General features: G+C 36.9%; 1 protein-coding gene across 1 annotated transcript in view; it reads right to left on the minus strand.

The window, feature by feature from the left end:
- The window catches only part of DNAJC1 (DnaJ heat shock protein family (Hsp40) member C1), a 98891-nt gene that overhangs the window by 18806 nt on the left and 57865 nt on the right, over nucleotides 1–22220 (minus strand). Inside the window, exon 8 of the mRNA XM_083825185.1 lies at nucleotides 13174–13340. Within this exon, the coding sequence (XP_083681311.1) occupies nucleotides 13174–13340 (167 nt within the window). The remainder of the gene's footprint in view (nucleotides 1–13173; nucleotides 13341–22220) is intronic.

Below are 22220 nucleotides of genomic sequence, written 5' to 3' on the forward strand. Positions count from 1 at the left end.
TGCTACAACCTCCTTTAAGGTAACTGTAAAGTACAATGAGGTCTCCCATGAGCCTTCTTTTCTCCAAGCTAAACAACCCCAGCGCCCTCAGTCGCTCCTCGTAAGACTTGTTCTCTAGACCCTTCATCAGCTTCGTTGCCCTTCTCTGGACATGCTCCAGCACCTTGATGTCCTTCTTGCAGTGAGGGGCCCAAATCTGAAAACAGTATTTGAGGTGTGGCCTCACCAGAGCCAAGTAATATATAAGCTTACATATATATATATATATATATATACACATATATGTAATTATATAATTATATTTATTGTTTCCTTAACCTCTGGCAGGCAAGCAACCACTGATAGTATTACGTGGTGCTGCCACACTATCCATATAATAAGCCGTATCTTAACACAGAAAAATGTGCGTTCTGATAGACAAAAAGGAGGGGAAGAGGATGAGAAGTAAATATAAATCAAGCTAAGCAGCAACTACGTGAAGCAGTACGGCAGTTTTTAAAGTTATGACTACATTCAGAAAGTTGCATATACTCCAAAACAGTAGTAATCAGTCATCTGACAGAAAAAGTGGCAAACAGTGACTTAAAAATGAAACAGTGGATGAGCTATATACTCACAAGATGATTGCTATTACACTAGATTCATTTTACTGTCACTGGCTTTCACTCCTAGCCATTGGCCCTCTATTTCTTCCTCCTAGACTGAACAGCCCTTTAGCACCAAGGATTTCCTACCATGAAGGTACCTGCTAAAGCCAAAAACCAGTAAATCCATATTGCTAGAGAGGGATCCCTTACAGCTTGCAATATACTGCTGTAAGGGCAGCTGCTCTACAATTCATTTCACACGTTCACACTTGGGGTTCTACCAGGCTTTGATTCTAATATGAGCTTTAATATGAAGCTCTCCAACACGCAGTAGTTAACGTGACCAGAAATATGCAGGAATGTTTCAAATACCTGCCTACATTTCCATAATGCAACCTGAATATTCTTCCTAGACAGTAGATGGTTTTCAAAAACATGAAAAATAATTCAAATTATGACATTTTCAAGGCTTTTGAAATGAAAATTTTCTGTAGCATTTATACAAATCCCAGATTAGTTGTGTGTGCGTGGTTTTTGTTGTTTTTTTTTCTTCCCTGTTTGTCATTATAGCAAACCATAGGAGGAAAAGACAGGTTATTTCTTGCTGCATTCTCAAAATCAAATCTACTTTTCCATCAAGCAAGCCAGAGGAAAAATGTCACAATTAAATGGTTCATAAATATAACACTAAAATTACTATTTAAGTCAATGTAATTGAACAGAAATTAAAATGTAGTTTTTAATTGCATATTACAACTTAAATGGTTGCACTTAGCAGAAAGTGTTAACTCATTTATTTTTTAATTGTTAGCTGCTTCAAGGCAATGCAGAAAAAAGTGAGAAGCTCTTCAGTAAATTTGATTGTAGGACACTCAGGCATGCAGATCAAATAAACTATCGGTTGAATAGGTAATTAGGTTTGGCCTGTGATACATTAATGTGCAGACAAATTCCCAAAGAAAGGGAATAACTGTTTAATTGAATTCTCTCTCAAAACACCACTCTGTTTGGATATTTAAAAGCAGTTTGAAAAGTATTTCCATTTGATTTAGAACATGACACTGCAAATCTTCTAGAATACATGTCAGTTAATTCTTAAGGAAAACAATTTTGTAGCTTTCATAAACTTCAATAAATAAGTGCATAAAGTATAAGTAAACAATAGACTGCAAGTGGCAACTTTTTTTTTCATAATTATTTGATACATTTTAAATCTTCGGCCATGCTGTTCAATTTGCTAGGTGAGATGAACCCAAAGACATGCAGATACATTAAAGCATATGATTAGCCTTTATTATTACAGAGTGTTTGTGCTTGCAGGCTTACTGTTTGTCTCACACAATACTAGGCAGACTAAGCAAGTCTCAAGCACTTAACAGCTTTGGGCAGTGTAAAATACACTCTTCCTTGGCGCACATCAGGATAATGTAGCCTGTTATGGGTATTTTGAAACTATTAATATATGATATTAAAAAATATATTCAATATTCTAAACCATATTCAATCTCAAAGACTGTTGTAACAAACAAGATATTACTACCCTGCTAATCCTGTTGACTGACACCCTCAGCGCTGCCCACTTCTGTCCTCTGTCCCGCTTTTCTGTCTTCTTTCCTGGCATACCTTATCATAACATAGATCTTATCTCACTAACTTCTAGATTTGTTTTTTTTTTTTTAACCTCGGTCTATTGCTGGCAACCTGTTTTTCCTTCCTTCCTTCACCTTAAATAGCTTATCCAAGAAACCAGTGTCTGTTATGTTGACCCGTGCCTTTCTTCATAATGCAGCCTGAACTGTTTCCATCAGAATTACTTCAACACCACAACTAATGTCTGAATAACATTCTTTCTTTCGTTATTCCCTAAAACAGCCTATTCTGATTTCTTGATTTTTACCCTGAATGCAGATCACAAACATGCATGAGCATACCGCACAACTACAGAGCAGTTATCACCAGCCGTAGTATTCAAATATTTCTTCTATGTTAAGTACGGCTCATCGAGTTAGCTCAATCAATATATTAAACTCAAAGGAGCTCCTGCGCCTTTCTCCAAGTGTACAAGATGACCATGGATGATAACATTCTGCTATGCGAATACCAAAATTTACAGATTTGGTTTCAAAATACTAGTTCTCTTTAGCAGAGACCAAAGGTTCAGACTGTTATCTAGCCTACAGCCTAACATTTCTGTACATGGTTCAAAACAACTGTGCATTTTGGTTGTGAAGAATATATAAAAAGAAAAATAATCTACTGACCCAATGGAATATGTCCAGGAGAATCAGAAACAATATGCACTTAGGACCCCAAACAAACTACCCGGAAAACATCATGAACATGGACTGTACTAAATGATGTTTTTTCTTCCATTTTGCAACAGTCCAAGTTGTCATGTAATAACACAGGAAACAAAAAATCTGACAAGTTTTCACAAATTCGTAAAACACATCTGTGATGGCAACTTCAAGCATCTGCACTTCCAAGGGAAACCTAAATTTCAAAATTGTTCTTAATTATCATGAAATAGTGTTTGTACAACTGAAAATAAGAGCAACACTACTTCAACTACTTAACATGTAAACACCGAATCTGCCTGTCAAATTACCAAATATAATCATGAAGCCCGGGCTAATTAAAACTTGAAGTCACCCTTCCTTTTTCTCAAACACAGATTTTCCCCACTAGTATCAGCAGAGAAAACCGTACTTAAGCAAATACTACACGTTACTAACTTAATACCTAGACTCTCCATTGACATTATCTTCATAGACCTGTTATAATAAAAATTTATAGTGTGAATTACAAGCACCACCTAGTAAATCATAAAAATTGAAGTATTATGTTTTCTTTGCTCACGTGAGCACTTTAACAAATGAATCCATGCAAAGTTTCTCTCACGATTAAGACGACGACACCACTGTAAGGCCGTTGGATGGCCAGAATGCTGGTGGTTCCCTAACCAGGCCTATGTAAAAAATCTGATGTTACACAACACAACAAATCCGCTATTTTCATAAGTAAGTGCATGCTGTGAATGCATGCTTACGCTGTGAAAGTCCGAGGGCTGCAGCCAAACGCAGGTTTTCCTTTCACAGCACAGCACTCAACTGCAAATGATGCGTGAACCTCCCCTCCTCCACAGCGTGCACCTTAAACATAGTCACCCTACTCCTTAAGTGCTGCCTCCTGGAAATGGGGGGAAGTGCCGTAACCACCATGAAAACGCACCTCGACTGCAATGTGCAGCTTCTCATAATACGCCATCAATTAATAGTGCTCTCCTCTTTTGCGGGTTTGGGTAAGCAATATATAATCCAGCTACATTTTATAAAGAATTCTTCAGGCCAAATAATTTGCATCCCAACTCCAAGGGTACTTAACTTCAAACATGGACACAATTCCTATTCACTGAAACAGAATGCAACTGCATGCTTAAGTGTGCTCAGCTGAGGGTTTGAAGACTAAAGGTGGTATTTTCAAGACTGCTTCCTGCCTGTCAAAAACTATACAGAAAATGGCTAATAACCAGATTGAGGTTCTCTGAAAATTCCTAAGTGGCAAAATGCTTATGACAATAGTATCAAATCATTCCTCGGCAAAGTCAGGATTACATATTTATCTTTACTGGAGAAACAAAGGCCAAATATCTCACATTGCTCAATATATTTTCAGTTGCTGGAGTCTACCCTAGATTATAATTTCTGGGCAACTTCTATAAATAAATGTGACCAGAAGCCATTATAGTCATGGTCTCAGGAAGAGAAGGAAAGAAGCAGCATTGTGCATTACGCAAGAAAGTCAGATCCTGAATCTAACCAGATTTTTTTTCAACTGGTTTGTTTGGAAAAGACGATATAGAAATATTGAAAAATCAGTATTGATTTACATTTATAAGCTAAAACTAGGTTTAATTGATGCTAGCTTCATTCTCCAATTTAAAAATAGCTAAACTCATACTGAGAAAAGTAACTATTTTGCCACAGTCTAAACATTTCAAATTTACATTCAAAAAGCTGGAAAAAGAATGAGTGAAATGCACTACAGATGCTAATGCCATGGAACTGCAAATTCTTTCTGATCCTGAAGTTGTGGATCCTGTGAAAATCCCATTTCAGGGATATTTATAGTCCCTGCCTCTGGTTTATTGGGGAAATTCCAAGGATATGTGTCAAAGCTGGACTGCTACCTTTCCTTTTTGCTGGATGGGCCGCAGCAAGTGGGGCAAGGTCACAGTGAGTGACTAGCTTCCACCTCTTTCTCCAGCTGCTACCCCTTACACACGACTGTAGTCTCCTCCGTGCTTCTTTGCTCTTCTTTTCTGCATTAGAGACAGGGGCGACTGTTCATTTTGGGAAGTGACAGGTGGGAATACTGCCAAGGGAAGTTGGGATTTCCAGTGCCTCCTGGCCCTACCTGGGCCCCACTGGAGCAGCCTCCCCCAGATTGAGAGGAAGACAAGATCTGTGCAATGAAGACTAGTATTTACAAGCGATAACCTTCTTGCAAATTTATGTAGAATGGATACAAGAGTCAAGTCAGAAGAACCACTCCTAATGGCAAGAGTCAGATTGTCAAGGGCTGCTTGGGAAAGATCATGTCCCTCTTTCTCCTCACAGGTACCAGGCTTTCTTATGTCAACTACCGAGTCTCCCTGTGACAGACAGCTATCACGTCAGCCTCAGAAATGAAACAAGGCTTAGGACATGAGGTAAATGAAGAAGTTCAGCCTGACTTCTAAAAGTTAACATAAGAGGATTTACATTAGCCCTGGAAGTGACGCAGCCCCAGCCTGGGCCCAGGCAGGTGTCTAACTAGAGGTTACAGTGCTGCCCAGTGCGAAAAGAAAGCTGTGACTGGAAAGCCCTGCTGCTTTGTCCACTTTGAACAATTAACTTGAGCTTTTGGTGCTTTTAAGCTGTCAGGCTCCAAAAACTGAGGTCTCAGTATGGAAAACGTACATGTAAAATTGTGTGGTCAGACAACTAGGCTGATGGTTGGACCAGATGATCTTGAAGGTCTCTTCCAACCTTAATGATTCTATGATTCTATGAACTACGGCTGCAAGTCACACAAATCACTTCTTCAGGAACACAGATTCAGTTGGAAAACTGCTGAAAGTTGTACCTGGACACCACAACATCAGCCGCACGGAGCTGAAGTCAGACTGTATGAGTCTGCTCTGCCCAGGACAAAAACCTACCCTGCTATATTTAATTAGACAGAAAGTTTAAAAACTCAATCAACATCAGGAAATATCAGACAAATGTCAACTGTGCAGTCTTAATTCAGTACATCTTCATTGCTGTTTTTGTATTTTTTTTTGAACTAGCATAAGAGTGTTTATATAACATATTGTTACTATGCATTGGAAACGCCCTTTGGGGAATACATATTTTGCCTGTTTGTTTTCTTTGCAATCTAGACAATTCTGGTAGTCCTGTGAAACATACACTGTTAACAAAAAGTTTTTCCCTGGATGTCATACCAAATAATTAATACGATATTTAGATTCTTTTCTATAATCTCCTTAAAGGTTCCTAGCACAACTTTCCTGCTTGCGTGGATTACGACACCTCCCCACCCAGACTAGTTCTGGCCAGCCACGGTACAGCTGAGAGCAGAACATTACTGAATTACATGTTTATAAACACCTCATTACTTTCTATAAATAAAAGAATAAATAAAGAAATAAACTTTCCTATGCTTTGTCAACCTATCCAACCTAAATAATAGGTCAAAGAGAGAAAGACATAAAAGGAAATATATAAATTCCACATTCTTACATAGCAGTGGCTAAATTGGCATTTATTCCCAGTCTTTTTCTATTCCTGACCGATTTTGGGCAGAACTCCACAACTCTTGGTGCAATGTTTATCACTTCTATCATTTACACGTTCTGGCATTTACGCCAGTCACAAAAACTCTATTTTTTTCTGAACACATCACTATGATAATTTCTTTGCTTCATTTTGTATTTATAAATACAATTTGTTCATTGTTGGATATCTGTCATACCACTGAAGACATCAACTCCAGATGTTAGTCAAAGAATTTATTGCAATCATCCTGCAACTTAGAAAAGCTGAGAAAACTCAGAAAAGCTGAGAAAGTTAAAGGCATTGCATGTTAAATACTGCAAATGAAATTAGATTTTTACCCTAATGATTTGCTATTCATGGCTGAAAAGCAGAAAGGTCTTATTCCTGATTTAAAGATGTGGGTCATCATCCCCGAGGAAAACTAAAAATAATATTTGAGAAAAAATAAAATAAATCACAGTTTCTTCTTGAAAGCTATTCAAGCCCAAAGTAAAGTCCATAGGGGTGTAAATATTTCAGGCACAAGTCTGAAATAAACATTATTTTCTGCATTCAGGGAAAAAGGATTCAAAAAGCAAATAATTACATTGTTTCTAAAGAAAATTAAAAATACATTAGCTGTATTTTTAACTGAAGAGTTATTTTAAAATGTAAAACAACATTTTACTCATGCTAAATCTGCAACATCTGCAGTGACACAAACCATAACAAACCGCAGGAAAGCCTGAAGTCTTCTGACTTAACACTTTCAGTACCATCGTAATGCAGATTTTTATGTTTTTTTAAATGAAGTTATCTTTTCAGTGACACTACATTGCTTAAGAGATTGGTAATAGAATACTGAGATTTTCACCTCAGGGTCACTAAATTCAATATGGCCCAGATCAATAGTGACTCCAAGTCATCACCATTTGATGAGAGTTTGGAGCTCAGGTTAAAATGTATTATGAGCTTAGACTAGCTCCTAGTGAATAGCATCATAACTGACACTAACAGGTATGGTTGCTGGCAGTCTCAATATAGAGGCTTAAACTCAAAGGGCATACAGAGTGATTTACTTTCTCAACCTACAGCAATCCCTCTGGACCCTGGTCAGGGTCGAGGCACACTAGCAGGACACCATGTGCAACCTCAGACTGCTAGTTACTCACGTGTCTCTGTCCCAAGAATAAAAGAGAGTTAGAATACAAACACACTTTTCAGATACTGCATTTCTTTCACTGCTTAGAGTAAGAAATCTGAGTATTTCAAAACTAGGTGACCTCAGGTAGCTCACTAAAACAGTATAACCCTTTCCCTCAAAGACCAATTTATTAAAACATCTGGTTTACGCAGCACCTTAATCCTGCTAAGATACAAACTGCTTGCTTGAAGAATTAACATTTTTTAAAAGCCTGGAAACTGTATTCAGGTAATCTGTCATATGATGTCTGATTAGAACAAGCACCATGTTATTTGCTACTAAAGAGAAAGCATACTCAGATTTCAAAGCAGCACAGATGTGGGAAGATTCAAGGCAGAAGAGAGCAGGTGGCAGGCTAGCTGGCAATTATGAAATGTGCAAGATTATAAGATGACTAAGATTTAATTGTCCAAACCATACTTTTTAAGCTAACAAAATAATAATTTAGTATTTGTATAGCATTTTGCCTTATAGTGTTATAAAGTGGAAAGACCTCTGTTGTTTGGTTACAGCTTAGTTATTTTATACCATTGCTCCACAGCCAGCTTTCAAATAAAACCTTCATGATCACATAGCTGACTCAGTTATCAATATCCCATCTATGACATGCAGTGCTTTGAAGGCTCAGGCTGAGAAAAATAAAAAAATACAATCAGCATTTTAACCACAAAGAGGCCAGTACAAGATCACTACAGCCTACAGTTCAACAATTGGAAAAAAAAAAAAAAAAAGGTAATTACTATGTTTCCAGCATCTACTACTAAACTGTAAATCAATGTTTACGTATACTTTTGTAGTATTTTTAATTTTCATAATTTAAGGAAAAAAACTAGAATGTAGAAAATGCAGGAGATTCAAGTTATCTAAGCTTCCCATCTCTGTGCACAAAAATAGTTTTTACTACTCCTGCTTTAGTAAAATCAAGCCAGGTGCTCCAGCAATATCAAAAACACCCAAATGCCAAGAAGTGCTGCAAGATGACATGAAAAACAAAAATAATGAGAAACATGATTTTTTATCCATACATCTGGTCCAGCTGGAAGGGATCAGGCACTGTCTTTCTCCACCTTTATTTCCCCTTAACAGAGCAAGCAAATATCAAAAGGTCAAAAGTATTCATCCCTCATTGAGGTAGAACTTGGAATCCTATCTTCAGAGATGAATGAAGTCAAATAATGATATGGAATGAATAGGAGATTCCAGTGGGAGAAAATGAGGAATCTGTAAACCGAAAGGAATTATAATCCTGGTCCCACTGAAGACTGCGATAAATCTCCCATTGATATCTCAAGGGCCAAGATTTTCCTGCAACAACAACATTATTCACATAAACAAAGAACTCTCGTGAAAACGTTTGATACAAATCATGCAAAATCAAATCAGAACAAAGATTATGACAGAAATCCCTCTGGTAGAGAAATTACTTGGAAATGATTCATCAATAGAGTGACTCCAGAAATGGTAAGTACATACATTCTTTGCATGAATATTTGCAGAAAGAACAGAACAAGTTCAGATGTAACAAAGCATGTCCGTTAACAAGCTGTTCTTTTTTTATCCAGTTCTACATAACAGGATGCCCTACAGGAAAGTGAAGGGTTAAATGGCTACAAAGCAATGAAATAATGCAACCTAGAAGGAAGCCCACAGTAACACTGCATTTTCCTTAACTCTTAACAAGCGTACACAAAACACTTAATCTGGTCAACTTTTGGTGACAGGTAAGTAAAAATCAGAAGCTCAAGTTAAGTAAATTTAGCTACTTATCTGCTCTTAACTTCTAATCTGGCAGCATAAAGATGTAATGACCAAACAAAAATAGTTTTAGGAATTCTTTAAAGCAAGTACAGAAAACGTTTGTCAACTGGCACGAGAATGAGCTTTTAGTAATTCCTCTCAGCTTCGTAGTCATATGCAGTTCATATGAATACTGTAAACAGTGTTACATGAATATGCAATTTAGGGCTAGCTAAGTATGCATTTCCTATACTGAAAAAAATCTCAAGAGTCTCATTACTTCATTTCCATGCTCTCAAATACAATTGAGTCTGTTCACGCTATTTTTAACAGATGGAGTTCAAGAACAGGATAGACAACCGAAGAAGGTTTCATAAATGGTCTGCGTAACATGCTCTAGTTATATCTCCACATACACATTCACACATTTCAATTTAAACTTCCTTGTTGCAAATTAAATTCAGTATTTCTTTCTCTCCATATTTATGAATGGTAGTAAGTATTTATCATTTTACCTAGAACAGCCTGGAGTGGACTGCAAAAACAATGCATCCAGTTGTTCCCAACAGCTTCCCTTTTCTGGACTAAAACTCAACCTATTCAACTTTTCCTCGTAAGTAAAGATTTTCTATATTTCTTTTATTGCTGATCTATTCTTCCTGTTAATTTTTTTTCTTTCTGAAAAGTGTAACAATGAAAACTATACAAAGTCCTAAATGGGGGTGGACCACTGCTGCTGAGAAATGCAGGAAAGTTACTTCTTAGTTCTGTTACACTGAACATTATCTGAACATCTCCCAAAGGAGATTTGCCATAGTTTCTTTTAACATCCAGTTTCAAGTACAGTAACAACCTGGTAAGACAAACTCCCTTGAGAACAAGGTAAGCTTAGGTCCCTAAGTAAGAGAGGAGAATAACGTTATTGCACTAGGAGCGTGTTTTCAATGAGCTATGTACCCTTATGAGAAGTTGTATGTATTTTTTCCATTATTTTGTAGATCATTTTAACTTGCCTAAGGAAGCTGTTTTCATCTCTATAGCCTGTTCCTTTTCTACTTCAATGTTTAAATACTGTGGAAACAGTAGTTAATCAGTACATTAATAACTTCCACACCATATACAGACAACATATAGGAAAAAAATGTTTCTAAACTATCAATAAAAATTAGTAGACCAATCTGAAACACACGTTGGTACTCCCCAATCTATTTTACATTACTTTCCATGTATATTTGCTACTATTCCTTTTTTAACTGACAGGTTACTTGGTAGGTTGACACACATTTTTTCCTTCTTAAAGAAGAACTGTATTTGCTCTTTTGTATCATCAAATTGTATCATCTAGACTTGGGATACTGACATCAGAGACAGCAACTCCAGTACCTTAGTTCTAGATGGATGATGCAGTAACATACTGCTTTATTGAGCCACTTTGATCTTTTCACACGGATACCCACTCTCAAGTCTGGCTTACTGCATGTAGTGCACATCCCTAAGCTATCGTAAGAGGCAGGAAAAAAAAAACCAAACAACTTAACAACCTTTCAAATGAGTGAAGCATGACAATCGCAAGAAAAAGTCTGATGGCAAAATGATTTGTGAAAGAGTAACTTTTCCCTCAGACAAACAGAAACGAATGTTACACATCACTTTATTGTATATCCATGCAAGAAGCAGAAGAGGGAGGTCAGAGACAGATGCCATCCAGGTTCACATCTATGATGTGTTATGGAGGAAAATACAACTTTCCAAATGGAAAATGACAGTCAGAAACAATTCACTTGTGGTACAAACATTTTCCCCGTGGGCTTATTACAAATCATATGACACAAACATCCGTATATAGGCATACAAATGTCTCTTAGAAGCTACTACAGCCAGTAACATATATTCTCAATTTCTTTGCACAGTTTATGAATCTGTTGCTCTTTACTACTGTATTAAATGTTTATTTTACATTGCAGCTACATACTAGATGTCATGGAGAGGAAGCATACCTCATCACAGCTTGTTCAGGTCAAACACCTTACCCAGACAGTTTACCTGCAAACTGCCTGTCAGTCCCTAAAATGTTAACCCCATTTTTAACAGAACAGAATTCAAAAAATTAGCTTATGGATCAATGAGATGAGATTCAGCAATACTGAACCTCCAAGTATAAGCGTAAAAAAACAAATTACTTACCTTTTAAGAAGAGTTCTTCAAGATGTTTTCATTTCTGTGATTCTTATTTCTGAAAGGATGTACATACAGCTTTTGTTCCCTTAGCGGTGTCTCTGAGGACACAGCTTCTACATACGTTGTGTAGGAGATACAAAAGCATAGATGGAATAGGCCTAGTCTCATTCAGTGGAAATCTGAATGAAGACTTTCATGGAAAGTCAAAGGAAGACGCAGCTTCCATTAGAGGGGTAGCTGAATTTAGGGATCCATAGAGTCAAACATACAACCAATTCAAACTATAGTAAACAAACATACATCTTTTCTTCTTTAATAATTTGCCAACACAGACTGGTAGAAAAAGCTGGTTCACAGAGATTAAACTAGCAGGAATCCACAAGGACTTCTTGTGTTAAGGTACAAAAAGCAATCAGTGACTGTAAACATGTGCTCTTAACTCCCAGGCAACTCACCCACAGAACTAAGGACTGGAGTTCCTACTTAGAGAAAGTGGGTGAAAATATGCTCCAGTGTGTAAGGAAGGATTCAGAGTTTCAACTCCTTACACAGAAGCGAAAAGCTGAGCATATTTGCAGAAGAGATCTATTACAGAAATATGAAAGTAAACATAATGCAGATGTACTAAATAATAGAGAAAGAGAGAAGCAATAGGCATAAAAACATACAGCAAGAGAAACTTGGCAACTGGGAAGTCATGAAGCTTAGGAATCCAGTACTGGCAGATGAATAAATCTGACATACAAGATGCAAATTATTTTTGTAAAAATTTTAGGTCTGTATGAAAGAGGAGAGGGAGAATTTTCTACAGGCTTGAAACCAACTAATGGAGTGAGAAAATCTGCAGCACAGAATAAACAAACAAATGACAGAAGGAACTTTTTTCACTATTTTGACACTAATGTCAATGTGTTGCCCTAATTTCACCCGGAACGCAATCCTTCTCATCTCAGTCTGCCAGCCAAGGCAGATTTTCAAGTAAGGAGTCCAACTTACAACATTTCTTCTGTCATCTCTGTAACTCAGTTCTAAGATGAAAACTATACATTTTCAAGCCACTGCTTTTTAATAAACTTTACCAGAACTTAATTACACTAACTGCGACTAAGAACCCTGACCTCTAAATAGCAGGAATCTTAACAACAGACATATGTCATATTGTTAGGACTTCTTCGTGTACAGTTAGGACACTTCAAATGTACAAAGCACATAAGCAGTTCCATAACCAAAAGGTACTACACCTGGATGTTATGAAGGCTTATTCTTTCTTTTTCTTTTTTTTTTTCAATAGAGAAGAAGCTATTCTGGCAAGCAAAATGTTATTAACTGCAATTAAGAGAAAGAACCAAACCTCATGTAACTTGACGGCACTATGTTCCAATAATTTCTAGTGAACTAGTATTTATATTAGAAATCATAGAGAGCTTTCATATGTTTTAATCAACTACATCCTATTATAACAACATTTCCAGTATCATTACACAAATTATATTGAACATCGATATAATCTTTTCCATTATGTCTCTGCTTGAAAATTAAAACTTCTCTAGACTTTAATGGTATACAAATATTGTAGTGGTATACATACACCATTCCATTTTCTTAAGAGGCAAGAAAACGAATCAATGTTTAAAATATATAACTACATTAAAGATTTTGAACTTGCCTTCTTTTTGTGTGCTCTGTTCCTGTTTCCCAGCCAGTCATCCATCTGTTCCTCAATCTCTTCAATAGAAGCTCCATGGTCATATGATGGTATGTATGCATTTGATTCCTGAACTGTGTATACAGGGAATTCAGATTTTGGTTTCTTGACTTTAGGCTTCTTCTCCTCTGTCCAAAAAAAAAAAAAAAAGAAAAAAGAAAAACAATGCTACAAATACTGCAGAGAAGTATACGTCAGAAGCAGGCTTAGCTCCCCAACTCCTAATGCTATATTCAATTTTCATTTTGGAAGAGGCTTAGATTTCTTCGTTAAAAAGACAGCTTAGTAATTTGCATAATCATTTTATTTTTATGAAAAGTAAATAGCAATGTATATACTTAGCCCCTCTTCTACCTGCAACTATGACTTAAAGTGCCAAATGAGAAGCACCTCAAAAAACACAGTTAGCTCTTGTCATCTGACAATTAAAATTAGTAGAGGCGAAAGCATAGGCAGCTGTTACAAGATTTCCAAAGTCCTGCTGGCTTCAAAGAAAAACAAAAAAAAAAGAAACAGCAATGGCAGAAAGGTGAGTTTTAGATAATTCTGTATTGCTTTATGGTTAGATGTGTTGAGTAAAAGCTTCTGAACCAACAGATAGCTTTGCTGTTATTGGATTCCTCTAACTACAGATAGCTCTGTTCTATCACTTAAACTTACAGGATTTTTTAAATGTTGGACCTCATTTCCCAAAGTGACCACTGTTTTCTGCTCTCACTGTCCTCCAAATGATATTAAATGGGATTGGCAAACTTAGGGACAACAGGGAAGGAGGGACAACAACAACCTAAAACCCAGTAACTGAAAACAGATCCACCATACAGGTGGGTCTCAAAAGAAAGCTTTATGACTGATTGAAGACTGCCATAACTTTAGGAAAGACAAGAAGAGGACTGGAAAAGAGAAGCGTGAAGACCCAGAAAGCATTCAGAAGCCTCAGGTATACCCGAGGTGTTTTTTTTGTTTGTTTGTTTAAATATGCTGTACTCACAATACCTGGATGTTCCTAAAGACGCAATCAACAAACTGAAAGAGCTGATCTAATGGCTGGCTGCAGCCAAAAGAGGAAAGTTGTACACTGCTTTCACCTTTCCACTCCCTACTGTGTGCCTGTGCGCTCCTCTCTTCTCTTTCTGCTTTGACAGTCATTCAACCACTTCATAAACATATTCCATTCACTGATCTAGTAGAAAATTACCCCTTTACACTCAACAAAAAGAAAATATCTAAGTCAGTTAAAGGTAGTAGGAATGGAAGAGAAGAGACAGCAACACTGAGCCATGAGATCTGCTTATATCTGCCTTTGCCTCAATACTCTATGCTTCAATACTTTCCTGAGCACCAGTGATTTTTTTTTTTTCATGAAAATCTTCTTTTACAAATTCCTAAGGAGGGCAGGAAAACTGCTCCCTACAGAGAGTAATGCGGAATTCCTTTTCCTAACATTATAGGTACAAGGACAGCCTGGTGATTATATCCCATGTACCTGGCAAACTCCTAGGAATTGAACACTTAGAAAAAAACAACTGGAGTGAGAATAGTTTCATGGCACCTTCCAGAGGTCATAAGAAACAGAGCAGAAAAGTCATGACCTTTTAAATTTACTTTGTTCTGAGAACTTCTGTGAAAATCTCTAACTTTGCCTGTAACTGTTGTCAAATTACTCTCAATAAATATTAAGTAAAGACCTCATATTTAGAATTGTTTGGCATCTTTCTTTAGGTATTCATAGTAAATATAATTAAGTTACATACACTCACAAAAAAAAAAAAAATAAAAAAAGCCCAAAAATGTTAACCAGCATTCCTCTCATTGTCCAGATGAGAGAAATTTTCATTAAAGACAATACCTGTGCAAAATTCTTTTTGTCTATTTCAAAAGGTAATTTTTACAACCAAGTCATAGACATCAACTGTTATCTCATTTTTCTCCAAAGCAGCCATATGTAATAACTTCTGGAGTCGGCACTAAGATTCACAGGGACAAGTAACAACAACTTCACTAACTATTTACTACAAACACATTAACTGACAAAAACGTTCTAGCAAGTTACCTGCAGTGACAATTTTCACCACTGTATTTCAATCCTGCAAAATAATCAAGTATACAGTGAGTGGCCATTCGGAATTACTTAACAGCGAACACATACTGAGACAGCTGGTTTTCCTGTATTTTGTACCTCATCAGTTATTTGCTAATTTTCCCTCTCAAAAGACACAAATAGATAAAGCCCGGATAGTTATAACTTTAACTTCTAAAAATTTAGAGTTTAGGCTCTTTCTGTACTTCTAGAAGTAATTCTGCAACAGTATTTCCAGAGGGCACTGCACCCCAATTTAAAATCCAGTATCGAAGACGGTATCTAGGCTTTCTTCAGGCAGATAAGCAAGGAAGACCTAATACAGATAAGACATCCTTCTGATTGTTAACTACCAAAGGAAAGAGAAATCCTGCCTAAAGAAGATGGCTGTACATTCTCAAACAAGCACTCAACTAGAATTAAGAAACCTGTCTCCACTGTCTCCCATACAGATACTAAAAGATGAAAGAGTTTTGGCCTACCCCCTACATACCACAATGGCTGTCAGACACAATTAATTTTTTTAAAAATAAATAAAACTGAAGTCACAGCACCTTTGACACAGGGCTCTCTGTAACTCACTGGAAACAGTTTCACCTCAGAATTTCAAAAGCCACATTTCAGAACAGGAAAGCATGCATTTTTAATGGCAACACCATAAAGGATTTCAGATAGGGGAATATTTACTATTTTAAAATAATGGCACATTAAGAGTTTTGGTGAAACGCTAACATCCTTCAAGTACTGCCAGTAAAAACCTGGTTTGTGTAAGTTATGAAGAATGCTGTTCAGAAGTAATGACGTGTACTGTTTATAAAGCTTCCACTTAGGGCAGCGGAGCACTGTTCTTTCAGGTGTAATGGAGGAAGCAAAACAGGTCACTGAAATTTCATTTAGCTGAACATCAGAAGTCCACAGCAGACACCTTGGAAGAAAACCGATCCGTTTCCATGCTATCTTTTCATTATCAGCACTTCAACTGGCAGGCCAAAAGACACTTCTGACCTTACTTGCTGCTCTCCTCTGAAGAGAATAAGGATCAGGTTTTCTATACGGCAAATGATGCCTATAGAGCTGAATCCTACATCTGCTAAGGTCTGACAGACAACCAGGAAGCTGGTGCTGCTGCCACCACCACAACCTAAGCCAAGGATGTGTTTGATGGTGCTGACAGTAGCAACAATTGCAGCCGTGATTCGAAGTTTTAAAACACAGCTCTTCCCTGAATATTTGGTGTCATTTTCTAATGGCGCTGGGTTTAGACTATGTGGCCTACCACTACAGCAGACCAGACTTTTAAAAATGACTTACGCATTTTCCCTTCAGTTCTAATATTGTCATGTACAAACCTAACTGAAAAGTAGGAAAAACATACAAAGAAGGATTTGAAAGATTCCTCCGAGTTTTGTGACAGCCTGCCCACTATCCACTGGAGACCTAATTAGAGCACTATGTCCCACACGGGCACCAACATCCAGTGGGCCTTAATTAAGACCAGAGTTACTGGTGCTCATACAACTATGATGTGGAGATAAAGTCTTGGTGAAACCAGGGTCAGACTTCAGGCTCAACAGGATAATTCCTACTCTCACTACTATTTTCTGAGAATATTATGTATTTTAATTCCCAAACTACAGTGTACTAACTCTTCTAGTTTATTAGGTAGAATAAAAAAGAAACAGGCAACAACAGAAAGTAAATGGATAATCCAATAGCATAAGCACCATGCTAATTGTTTGATACCTACTACTACTATGTAAAATGATCAGTATTTTCCATGAGTTTCCATGAGTTGGCTTTTCTGTACTTCTACTCTTTCTGTAGCAGGAGAAATTTTGATCTATCATTTGCTGAATTCATACTGCAAGGATACTAATTTTCTGTATTTTCCACCTTTAGAACTATAAAGTTCTTCGCCAGAAGACTAAATCTGCCTGTGTATTTAACATCTTAGGGTAAAAAAATAAAAATAAAAAAAAATGCCCCCGATGTTTAAACAGCATATAAGATACTCGTCACTGGGATCCCCAGACCTAAACCATAGCAATTAGCTAACTCTCTTACCTGTATAGCACTTAATGCTTCTAAATGCCTCCAGTACTGGCTATATGTTTTGCTAATTTATAATGATTCATGTATGGAAGTTTGATGAATGACTTGCACATAATCAGATACTTTGGACTTCCTTGCTAGTTCTTCTACCTTGCTACCACATTAATTTTACCACATCCATGGCAGAATTAACAGGGGCTAAGGACTACTTGCTTTGAGATCCACCAGCTGTCATTTTCAGAAGATCAGGAATCAGATGGCATTTTGGATCAAGACTGCCATGTAATAAAACAATAGCACTTTTTTCATAAAAAAATAACAGGGATACATATTTCAAAGTTTTCAGAAAACTATATCCTGATTTTACCTGCCAGCTGATATAACCCTAAAGAATTCAAAGAGCTCTTAACAGTTCCACAGAAAAAAGACTACTTCATATAGGAAAGAAGGAAAAAAAAAAAAAAGCAACCCACACAAGTGCTGAGCCTCTGCAACAAAGTATGACATGTTAAGGTGGAGTTCTCTGTCTCAGCAAGGCTTGTAAGCCTTATATTTCAGCATCAGTAAGAACTCACAGAAGTAATAGTCAAAAAAAGACAATGATGTCTTGAAAGTCACAGAAAGGGGACATTGACTGCTATGTCGTATGTTGGTAAGCAAGAAATATGACCACAAACACAGGTAGACAGCAAGCATCTTTCTGGCAAGTCACTGAGATACTGCATTGAGATCTCTCTTTCTTTCCATACTGTTCTCTTACCTATGTAACTATTAAAGACAAGCAAAGCAGTTACAGCATTAAAATTTGCTTAAAACATGTCACAAAAAAATTCACCTGCATGTACAGCAACACAGATATAATACAATAGATCCAAAAGTCTGGAAAAAAAAATGTTGTCCTAAAGTTTTTACGGTCTATTGAAAAAATGGAGCAAACTAATTCAATACTAAAGCAATTATGGGGCAAACATTCACGTGTTAAAAAAATACACATATCAGTATTCATAATAAAATCAATGGGATCACATGAATGCATCACCAGTAACAACCAGATATACATGTGCCATATGAAGACCTAGAAGTTAGTTTATTTTTGAGCAAACTGATTAAAAACTTAGTAATTAATACATCCTCAACTACAAAAAAAAGTCCCACAAGCTAAAAGACTTGATGTCTTTCATCTTTTCTGTAAATATCTACCCTTCCTTCCCCCAACTTCCTGTTCCCTCCAAATACCTCAATATGAAAGGGTTAGAAATAGACATCTAAATATTTGAGAACTAATCTGCCTTGCAGCAAACATAAAAGGAAACACGTCTCTTTCAAATGAACCTCGTAACACTGTTAGCTGAATATTTATTTTCCATAAAATCTGAAGGAAGTTTTGCATGGAGAAGTATCATATAGACTAGCTGATCCAACTGGAAAAAGCACATGAGCCACAAGTTCAGAATTCCTTCAGCAGGCCTGCCAAAACAATCAGTGAAACAGATGATACTTAGCTTGCCATAATTAGGCTTCAGAGGTAACAATTAAGTGATCAGAACATTCACACCCACGCTAACCAAAAAAGCATGCATTATATGAATTAATTTTCTCTGAACCTGTCTGTCAGCAAATCATTGCTGAGCAGGCATGTGAACACTGCATTTTGGCAGGGATTAATACTAAACACAATTATCCAAGATACTTGTCAATTATTTGGAAATAAATGAAAAGTCATCTTCAGCATATTTCTGGATTACATAAATTTGGGCAAAACCATTCACAACAAACAGGAACATACAGCAAGATGTAGGGACGTGGAATGGCTGACAGTCTGGGATTATCCAAACCAAAAGTATTTTGGATCACACAGCTTAGGACCTTAGGCCACATCTGCACTTAAGAGGGACTGTGTGCAAAGAACCTTTGATGTAAAAGCTCACAGTTATTTCAAGTGATCTGAAATGAGCTATCAGAGCTGGGGAAATAATGTAATCTGTGACTCTGTAAACACAACAGTGATAACAACAGAAATGATTTTATAATCAGATGGCAAATGTTAGAACACTATACACAAAGCCAGTGTCCAATACCTACAGCTACCCTGAAAAACAATTCAGTACAGAAAAGCCACAGAAATTAAGGGCTAAAGAAATGCTTTACATAAAGAAAACCTGCTGATATGTAAAAGTGTTTTTTTTTTTTTTTAAACAAATGCTGGTAATGAAAACCTGAAAGCTAAAGCTAGAGAAATCCATACTGAAACTACGATATACCTATATAACAATAAAATTAATTATGTAAACAAGCCACGAGGAATGGAAGCCTTCTCAAAGTCTTCTGATCAATATTGTATCTTGCATAACAACATGCCAAAAGCTAAAACGCGTCACTGATACATGGTTATCTTCAGACAACTGCAAGATAATGATAATCAGTACTTTTCACTGATTTATACCTGTAAGGGCCTGAAATAAACACATTAGACTAAATGATCTAGTGATGCCTAAGCCCTAAGTTTTATGAAACAATGTAAAAAGCTACCCAAGCAACTTGCTATATTCCAAAATGTCTTGAAAGGGAGAACCACCCAAACTTAACTAAACTTATCGAAATCAAGGTTTCAGTACCACTCAGGAATTTTCATGGCAGGTACGACAGTCACATCTTACTATAAAGCCCTATACAGAGAGAGAAATACCATTATCAATATCACTCTAAAACTGTAACACAGAAGGTTGGTCACACACCTACAGGGCATGTAACTTTTTATTTTATTTCAAGCTTGAATGGTAAGAGTGAATAAAATACAAAAAAAAAAAGTGCTACTCAACGTGGCTTATAACTAGAAACAAGATCATTTCTTGCTATGGATTATTCCAGATGCCTTGTGCATCTGGGCAACAATTCTGGATTTAAAGGGCTTGCAAATATGTTTGGTAAATGAGGGGTTCATCTACAATATCTAGCAGCAGCTTTTTATTTAAAAAGTTGTATTTAAATCTCAGTTTAAGCCTTCCTATTGGAGAGCAGGGAAAACAAGCGTAACAAGAACAGAGTAACAGAACTACCAAAGTTAAGCAGTTAAGCATAAAGAAAGAAAAATAGATGCATTTTCCCTCAAAGCTGATGCAGCTGAAAGAAGCACTTTGTACTCCACAAGGAGCCAATACAACTGTTAGAATCAGTCTTGGTAACTACCGAAACTTTGCAATTTAAGTTTAAAAACTGGCTGAGTCTATTGTCTTGACAATGTATGCTTACATCTCCACAGTTTAATGACTATCCAGTTCAGTTAATATATATTCTATTTACATCTCATATAAAGAACAGGACTATCGTTACAGAATCATTGCCTGATGCAGGGATTATATGCAAGTGTGACAGTACTGGAAAAGGAAAAGTTAACAGCAAGTTGTATTAATTAAAGTGCTTTCATTTAAAAAAGAAATTTTGTGTTCTGGTACCTAAATGTGAAAAGGACACCAAAAATGTAAGGCAAATGATTTCTATTTTCGTAGATGAAACACGGGCTTATCTGTAATTGCACACAAAATACATTTCCTACAAATACAGCCTGTATTCTAAGTTGCTATATTTTCTAAGGTAAACTTGTAAAGTTGCTCTATTTTCCTAAAGCGTTTTGAATGGACTGAGAAGTGATAACATAAACATTGCAAAAGTGCCAAAAAATAAGTCAGTATTATGCACACTTTTGATTTACCAAGAAATTACTTTTTCCCCACTCTTTGCCAAATATAGCACTTTAATGACATTTCAGAACTGTCCTCTCTCTCTCTCTCTCTCTCCTACTTTGCAAATTATATTTTCCTCCTCTGATATCCTTCTCTGGTTTTAGTTCAAGGCGCCTACAGAAGACTGCACAATTTCAGCAGGAAGAGCAGACAGACGTGGGGGTAAACTAGCAATTAGTTCATGAAAAAACAAGCACTGTAAAACAGCTATTGCTAATCTGCATGCGATGCATTTACTCAATTAGATAGATGGATCTGTTATTACAAACTCACACTCTATGGATTGTCTCTAAAATTAAGAATGGGAACAAGCGATCACCAAACGCTCATTTGGTGATTTACAACCTTGCCATGCTATTCTGAAGTGTACAATACAGAGCAATATAATGAAATAAGCAAATTTAGCAGATGCTTTGCATGCAAGTTTCAGAGAAAAAAAAAAAGGTAAATTTTTTTTTGTCTACAGATGCATCTTCTTGTTCCTTTGGAAGTCTCATTTCTTTTAAAAAATGAGAAATGATGGCTCTTTCTGTCGCCCAGCAATAGCACCGTGCTGGTTGACCAAATTAATTCCAAGCTAAATTTCAAACTCCACTAAGTACAGGTGGTGACTACCAGTCCCTCCTCTTGCTTCACGTGCGTGACACTTGTTCACCTGACAGGCAGGGGGGTCAGGTGCCAGCTCCCGTTCTGGTGTGACAGCAGACAGAGTGGTGCTTCTGTGACAAGTCACGAGAGACCTGGGGGAAAACGGGCACCAAACCTGCACCTCTCGATGTGGGCATTGCTACTGGCTGGGGCCCAGAGAAGAGGAGATAAAACCAGCAAATCTCATGTGACACCTGGCAGATCTGCACAGAGGAGAAACACCAAAAAGTGTTGACCGAAAGTGAAACTCAGCAATTCAGTGAAACGCAGGACCACACACACGACGGTTTTAATGACCTCCTACTTTCACTTGCACTTCTGTTTTCAGAAACTAGCCTTTTTAAAACAATATATACAAAGCACATAGTAGTTCAACAATTTCACCTACATTAAACAATGGCAAAACACTGCTATCTGACAACATAACACATTTTTAATAACTGGAGTCAAGACCTATTGGAAGGGCCCATTTTGTGGTAGGTATTTCC

The sequence above is a fragment of the Anser anser genome (assembly GCF_964211835.1).
Source record: "Anser anser genome assembly, chromosome: 2".
Classification (NCBI taxonomy): Eukaryota; Metazoa; Chordata; class Aves; order Anseriformes; family Anatidae; genus Anser; species Anser anser.